Consider the following 8,417-nt stretch of genomic DNA (forward strand, 5'->3'; position numbering starts at 1 on the left):
CAGGTTTTATGTATATACATAAATAACCACTTAAAAAGCTTTTTATGGGAATTCATCACAGAGTTTCCCTCTTAATTTGGAATAGTGTGAGTGGAAAGAAAACTGTCTGGGAAGGAGACGTAAAGAGTGAAGAATGAAGGACATAACGATCTAGACAGTGGAGGTGAGGGAGATAAAGAAAATCGTTGAGACAGGGAGGAAGATTACCGTCTCAAAACTAACAGAAAGAGGACAGCTGGACTGTCATATGACTGCACTGCAAGGAAGGCCAAGCCTCACCTTGAAACCTCATGATCTCTATCTACTCTGACTCTCTGGGAATTGTGGGAATTACCGTTAAAGAAAATGAAGAAAAAAAATAGACAAGCAAACAGAATTGTGCTAATGAGGATTTCCATTTAGAGCCTTTTATATCACAGCAAGACTCAAGGTTACAGGTCAAAGTAATGAACATCTTAAATGAATTGTGGAGGATGTATACGTGCATGCGTCTGCAACTCCCCTGCTTTGTGTCGTTTCTGTTCTACAGAGCAGAGCTGCCTAATCCCCATCCTTACAGTATGTTTTGCTCTAACTAGTCATAAAAATGTGCAGCGTAAACACTCTGCTAAATGTGTAAACCATGTCAGAGCAGGCGAGGCTGAGAATCTGTGACCATAGGATGAAAGAATCAGCTTGGTCCACACCAAAGACCAAGGGAAGACAGGAGGGAAATTAAAGATCGTGGTAAACCCACTAATACTTTGCTTTCCTCACCCTTTTGGTATTAAGACTGCTCTTGATTCATTTGCTTGACATTTAGGCTTTAACTGCATGTTGATGGGTCTTCGCTGACCAGAAATCTTTTAAGAAAAGTGCTTGAAGTCTCGAGTACTTGACTTTAATTACAAAACACTCAAAAAGCATCTCAAACCAAACATAGTCGAGGGCTTTTGGGGATGTCGGCATTATAGATGGACCTCTGGGACCAGAAAAGTTACTACTGGTCCTTGTGAAGGTGACATTTCTTCACTTTCACTTCTCCAACTATTTTATGGAATAGTAATGCTAGATTGAACATGTTCTGCCAACTTTCTGTTTAATCCAAGTCCATAATACTGCATTAAAGTTTCAATGGTTGACCAAAAATGTAGAAAAGATGATTGCAGAACACGATGTAATGAAAATAAATGAGAAATTAAATTCATAATTTCTGAATATTTTTCATTTGTTTTAATTTGCAGCTTCTTGTTGCATCTTTTTTTATTTTGAAAGTTTAATTTACAAACAGTAACAGGCTCAAACAGACCAAACAGAACCTTTTCAGATGTTTTTTTTTTTAGTACAGAACCAGAAACTGGAAAACACGGTCAGAAACCTGAGCAAGGACTTTGCATGATTTTTTGTGACTTTATTTGTTGTTTCAACTATCGGATTTAGGGGTCTGCCTTATTTGGAATTTATTTCAATTAATAATTAACTTGTAAAATGCAGTTGCTGAACAGCTCCATAAGGTGGTGCCATTTTCCTATTTGCGTTTGAGTTTGAGTTTTTAGTTGTACACAGACACTGACGAAGCGTATGTCGTAATGGCCTCCTATTGTGTGGTAGAAGTTGAGTACTGGAGAACAAAGCGCTAGTGTAGAAATCTCCATTTCCATAATCCCACAAAGTTCTAAGATAGGAAGCTGTCCCATGCTAGATAAGCTAGCCGACTTTTGCTAGTTTTTCCACAGGCACCATCGCATATTACAGGCTTTGTACCCTCATGATTTAATTGTTTAATTGTTTTTCCCCCTCAGTGTGGGAGGTTGTGCTGCACACATAAATGCCTTTGTGAATATATTGGTAATTAGCACATTTTCCAATGCTAGATATCAGAAAAGTGGCGTATCCGAGTACAGAAGCAGATACCTGTTGATATTCCTTTTTGGTCATCTATGTCCCACTAGTGGGACCCACAGTTTAAAAACCACTGCTTTAAACTAACTAACTTCACAACAAGAATATTTGAACATTAAGGCATTTTGGCTTCTGTGCTCTCAGCCAGAGCACTCAGCTCACATGTGAACGTACTGAAAAGAAACATGATGAATATAATGATTTTTTTTTTCCTGCTGCCCATCACCCTTTGTGAATTTTGCATGGACCTTAAGCTGAGTACGAGCAGTAGGCCCATCCTGAAAGAATACCCTCATCACTGTTAGTTAATAATAACTGAATTAAAACAAGTTTATTTCAGGAAAATATACCAAATGAGCACACTATACATGTTTTTAAATAATTTGTTTTTTAGCCAAAGTATGTTAATAGCACAGGACTTGTCGGTAGGGATTTCTGCATAACTCTAAATGAATTTGAAATTTGTTACAGCCACAAAAAGCTGAGAATGGGATCCAAGATTGATTCTCTGGGTTTGTCCCACTAAATATATCCCAACACTGATTCTGTAAAAGCCTGCTTGCATTTAAAAGATAATGTACTACTTTCATTTCCATGGTAAAAGTTGTTAACCCTCTCAAGGCAGGCGTTGTCGATTTGCAAGAGTTAAAAACTAACAACCCCACATACATATTTTATGAGTGTTTTTTTACTCAGAAGTACCACTGCAGGACTTGGTTGTGCATTAGCAACAAAAAGTTTAATTTGAGCCTGAGAGGGTTGCATTTTTTGATATATACATTTTCGCTTTATCCTTCCCTCATACATCTGTTGGATTTTTTGTTTTCTGTGATCTAATAAAACTAATTTGCCATTTTTGGAAAGATTTAATTGTACAGTTTCTGGATATGTAGAAAAATGTCAGTTGTAAAGTGAATTATACATAATCCTGCAGCACAAGGAGAGGTGAAAAAACATCACATGTTGAGGGGAACAGATTTCCAGAAGAAGAAGGGGGTTCGGGGACACTACAGCTTCTGGTCAGTCCATCTGGAAATGTCACAAAACATCTGTGATGGGATAACACTGGTGACCCACCCAGACTGCCTTTTCCTGGCTGATGCTCCAATCCAACTCCATTGGTCAACAAGAGACCAATTAAACAGAACAGTGATTTCATCTGTTTCTTTATTTAAGTTTCTATCTGGTGAGGAAAAATGTACTAAGCACACTTTTTGGTGTTGTATAGTTACAGTCGCACATTTTTACACCTCCAAACTTCTTGGCACGATCTCTGCCATTTTCACTCTGCACATTCGTTAAAGTTGATTTTATGCCTCATTACGTTTGTTTCTGTTGAAATAAGCTCGCTCTGATTTTGATCTTTGGTTGTTGTGTTTTTGGCGGCAGTCCTTTGATAGCTGCGCATTCATAATTTCCCGACATGTTTTCTCAAGCTACTCTTGGAATTTAAACCAAGGTGATTTAAAAGAAAAACTGCCACAAGAAATGAAAGTAGAACAAAAACTATACAAACAAGTTATGAGATGAGATGCATAAACAAGAGAAAAAAGTTAAACTATCCACAATAAAAGTATAGTGTTTTTAACCATATCTACTGTACTTCATGTTCTTACACTGAGCACCGCCCCTACGCTGTTCACAACCCTAACTCCTTATTTTTTCTCCATTCTTCCTGCAGTAAAGCACAAAATGAACGCTGTTAAACTGCAGCTGCATGGCATGCCCGCACGCAACAGCTCACAGCTGGAGCAGCAGCTTCTCTCAGGATTCCTGGGAGGCCATCATTGACTCAAGTGCCCATAAAGTTACGGAATTGAGCCGGTGTCTCCCTCTCTCGCCTCCTTCCATGTGTCCTAATTTCCCAGTCCTGCTGTGTGTCTGGATGTCAGGAAAGGCTCAAATCCGCCACCGCAACAGCTGCTCCGGCGGCCTCTTGGCGTGCATACACACTTCGACGCACGCACGTACTCAGAAAAGTGTACGAGAAGCAGCAGCAGGGACTCATCCACCAAAAAGGCTGAATACGCCCACAGATGCGCGCCATTACACAAAGCTGCCCAGACCACAGATCCTACAATACACGCGCCTCATCGGGCCATCATGTTAGTCCACGCACCCGCTAACAGCATCAGTATTTCTGGGAGGATTATGCGACTCATTTAACACCTGCCAACAGTGAAATCTGAAGTCTGAGGTGGTTTGATGGAAGGGAACAAGGTTATACAATGTACCCACGTGCACCTACTCCAACCCCAATTCAAATATTTTAAGTATGTTTTCACATTCATTTTAAACGAGTTGGGAATGTTTCTTGCATGCGCATTTTTAACAAAATACTAATTTAAAGTACTGAAGTTCAGTACGTATGAAGATTCTGGAGAGGGTATCTTTGCGCCCGGAGAGCTCTCACTTTTTCTTTTCTTTTCTTTTTCTTCTTAGGTCTAACAGGTTTTAGTCTGCATGCGTATACAAACAACGGGCACGCACACACACGGAACGAGCAACAAGCAAAGAGGGAGAGCAGTGCGCACAGGCCACCTTTATTGTAGGAGTCATCCGTGACACATCAACTTTCACAGCCACTAACCGCGATCTGAGGAGCAATTAGCGCGTGGGTAATCCAGAGGCACATCGTTCTCGTGCGCATTCGGCCAGATCCGCTGGTAAAACTCCCGCGTGTGACTAAACAACAGGAGTTCCAAACATTTGTATGCGTAAACCAACTTTGTAAATAGCCAACCTTCAAGTCTACCTGTTCCAAACTCCGAGGAAAACGTGCAACATACGTTACTTTGTCCATTCTGGGTAGTTTCCCTTTTTACTTGGTTTTACTGACCAAAGCTTAAAGTTAGAAGGTGAAATAGTCGGTGAACACAAAATAACACAGTTTTTTTTAAACTAAATACGAAATCTTCAGCACATATTTAGACGCGATTCTCTACCAAATTCAGGATTTCTGAAACTTTTTAAAGCCATTTGTACAAGTTGTAAATCCAGCAGCTCTGAGCATCTGAGTCTGTTACCATCGTTTAAATAATGTTGAGCAAGTCGCACACTTTGGCTTATACCTGGTGTCAAAGAACCAAAGAGTTTTGCAGCGACAAAAATACTCCACTAAGTTCCCAGTTAAATGAAATCAGTTGTTCCTACCGTAATAAAGGTAACCATAGCATCGGCGGGTTAGTATCCAACAGAGTCGACATGAAGGTGATTAATTTTTACACTGAATCCTTCGGCGAAAACTTCCCACTTTGTGAGGGCTGCCGCTTGTCTGTGCGCCACACTAGTTCTGTGTGGACAAGATCAGGGTGTGCGTAATGCTCTCTCTCTCTCTCTCTCTCTCTCACACACACACACACACACACACACACACACACACACACACACACACACACACACACACACACACACACACACACACACACACACACACACACACAAAAACACACTCACACTCGCTCTCTCTCCCTCTCTCTCTCTCTCACACACTCTCTCTCTCTCTCTCTCTCTCTCTCTCTCTCTCTCTCTCTCTCTCTCTCTCTCTGGACAACATAATCTACGCCGCTCTTTCTGTTACAGGACAGATGGCTCTTGGCGCATGCAGCAGCAAAGAGCAAAGACCTGCATGCATGCATGCGGGCACTGTCTGTCAGCGAAGCAAGCCTACTGACATGAATTAGGACACAGAATTAGGAGCGTGTGAGTGTGTGCGTGCCGCGCGTGTGATTAATGCTCTCTTTCAGTTTGTCTGTATGTAGTTCTGGCTTTTATTGGTCAAATTCTTCAAAGCCTAAAACTAAGATTAAACTGCAGTCTGAGTAACAGTACAAGTTTTAGACAGAAAATTTCATTCAGATTGTTTTATAGTCTATAAAAACTGGTAAATCATTGTAATTTGGGAAACATTAGTGTGTCAAACTTTTATTTGCAAGTTCCTAAAAAAATCTGACTCAGCTTCTTGTAAGAGTCAGTTTCAAGCACTTTATTTAATTCTAAAACACATCAGACTTTGCTAAAGAGGACAAAGTCCTGTTAGTCCTCACAGGAGAATTATTGTTGGCCGCCTGTCCAAGGTGTACCCCGCTTCTCATCCTGTGGCAGCTGGGATAGGCTCCTGACACCATGGATAACGATATCGGGACACAATGCTTAATCTTGAAATTCTGGTGTTTTCAGTACCACTGCCACAGATTTATGAAATAAATCACCAGAGCTGCCAGTTTAGCTTACTGGCTTAGCATCACTCATATGTCCTGTGGCTAAAATGCAGTTTGAAGTTGACCTGTGGGCCTTCGCTGTGTGTTCTCCTGCTCTTTCTCCCCCTCTTTTCTCCACTGCTGACCTATCAAATAAAGGCAACAAGCCTATAAGTAAATCTAAAAAAAGAAATCACCAAACATCTAGCCATGAAGTCTGCCTTTACAAACATTTCTAAAGAAACAAATGGGCCATTCTACAGAGCTCACTGAATTTGAGCGTGGTACAGCATTAGCGTGCCAGCTCTATAACAAGTCAGTTTCTTCCCTCGTAGATATAAAATGATCAACTGTAAGTGCTATTATTTCAAAGTGGAACCTTTTGGAACCACAGGAGCTCACCCACGAAGTGGCAGACCACTAACTTTAATTGTTATGTTGTACAGCACTTTGGTCAACGCTCTGTTGTTATTAAATGTGCTTTATAAATGAATAAAATGAAATGAAATACCAAGTTACAGAGTGCTGTAGCACACACACCAAACCGCCAAACATCAATTCAAAAACTGTGTGCCAGGAGCTTCATTGATGGCACTGTTGAACAGCTGCTGTAGGTGTGATGTGTCGGTGGCCCAGTAGTTTTGTTCATATACTGCACATATTATTGTTATATCATTGTCATGTTTACCTTGAGTGAACACGGTATAATATTATCAGTATAATATGATAACTTTCAGCATTTTTGCTATGCATTTGTAGAGATCAGCATAATGTAAATAAAAAATAATTCTTAAATGAGGAAAATAATAAAACTCAGAGTTGGATTAGGCCTTGGCTATCTCCTAGCTTCAGTGTCTGTAGGATAAGGCATTCTACTTAAAGGCTTGTTGTAGTTTCTGTGTCCACCAGTCTACTACAAAGTTACTCAAACTTGCACCTGCATAGATTCAACCTCATTCGACAAGATGCTACCCTGCATTGCCAGCAATGACACCAAAGGATCTCAGTGGATGTTTGACTGTAACCAAATAGGCTGTAGACTACACTATTACTTTGTAATTTAATTCAACCAACCATTGACAATGCCCTGCCCCACCCAGTAACCGGTGCTATACCTGTTTTGCTCTCCATTTTGGCAAAGACGGATAATATCGCTCAAGATTATTTTAACCCCAGAACAGATAAATTATCTTCAGCTTTAGCCAGCAAGCTAACTAAGCGTAATTTTGTCTTCAAGGAGTTTGTGTACATCCTCCTCATCCTAAGGGACCAGACCAATAACATCGGGTTGTTTAGGAAATAATAATAACACATTAAAAAAACTAGGAGATGAATAGAAATGAATAAATAGAGATACATTACAGCATATTTAGTTATGGCGGCATCGCCACGTCACAGCAAAAAGGTCCATAGTTTTCAATCCAGTCTGAGGCCTTTCTGTAGCTTACAGGTTCTCTCCGGGTACTCCAACTTTATTCCACCACACTGTTAAAAAAAACGGTAATATTCCGGCAGCTGGGGCGCCAAAATACGACCCTAAAATAACAGAAAATAACTGTCCCATAAAAATACGGTTATTTTCAGTAATGAAAATAGAGTTTGTTGCGCTAATTTTACATGGGATTCTGCCTTTTCCAAGTGCTTTTAGACATTAAATTAGGAACATTTTAACGTGATCAAACAATGAAATTACCTATAAACAAGGTCAATGAATGTGGCAATATGAATCATAATACGTATATGTACAGAAATATACAGTTAACAGTTGGTTTAAATAATAATGGATTGCATGCCCTGGGACAGACTGACAGAGGTGAGGCTGCCATATCGCACCATCGGCCCCTCTGGCCATCACCAGTAGGCGGTAGGTGAAGAGTCTTGACCACGGACACAATACCGAGAGTGTCAGAGCCGGGGATCGAACCGGCAACCTTCGGATCACAAGGGGAACTGCCAACTCTTGAGCCACGATCGCCCTAAATGGCAAAGATAATAATACTTATGTGACGTAACACAAGCTTATAGGAATGATGTTATATACTTTTCCATAGCATTACATTTGAATTCAACAGTTCAATCTTTCAAATAACGGACAAATATTTGTGAAATCATGATACATTTGTGAATGTATTTTAACAATCTAAAATGCATATGTACAGACAGATACATTTAATAATCATGAAAATTTTTTTATTACATTACAGTGATTTAACGTTAATCACAGTCTATTTACGTAACTTTAATGATATTCTAGAAGAACAGAACAAAACTGAAAAATGCACAGTAGAATATTTTTATATTAGGATTTTTTCCTACAGTACAGCCATACCTGCGACC

At 39.9% G+C, this 8,417-nt stretch overlaps 1 protein-coding gene across 1 annotated transcript in view; it reads right to left on the minus strand.

Annotated features, from left to right (window-relative positions):
* Positions 1 to 5,158, minus strand: part of ntf3 (neurotrophin 3) — a 40,547-nt gene extending 35,389 nt beyond the window's left edge. The window contains exon 1 of the mRNA XM_026147352.1: positions 5,035 to 5,158. Within this exon, the coding sequence (XP_026003137.1) occupies positions 5,035 to 5,052 (18 nt within the window). The 5' untranslated portion in view covers positions 5,053 to 5,158. The remainder of the gene's footprint in view (positions 1 to 5,034) is intronic.
* Positions 5,159 to 8,417: the final 3,259 nt, after the last annotated feature.

Source organism: Astatotilapia calliptera, chromosome 17 (genome assembly GCF_900246225.1).
Source record: "Astatotilapia calliptera chromosome 17, fAstCal1.2, whole genome shotgun sequence".
Classification (NCBI taxonomy): domain Eukaryota; kingdom Metazoa; phylum Chordata; class Actinopteri; order Cichliformes; family Cichlidae; genus Astatotilapia; species Astatotilapia calliptera.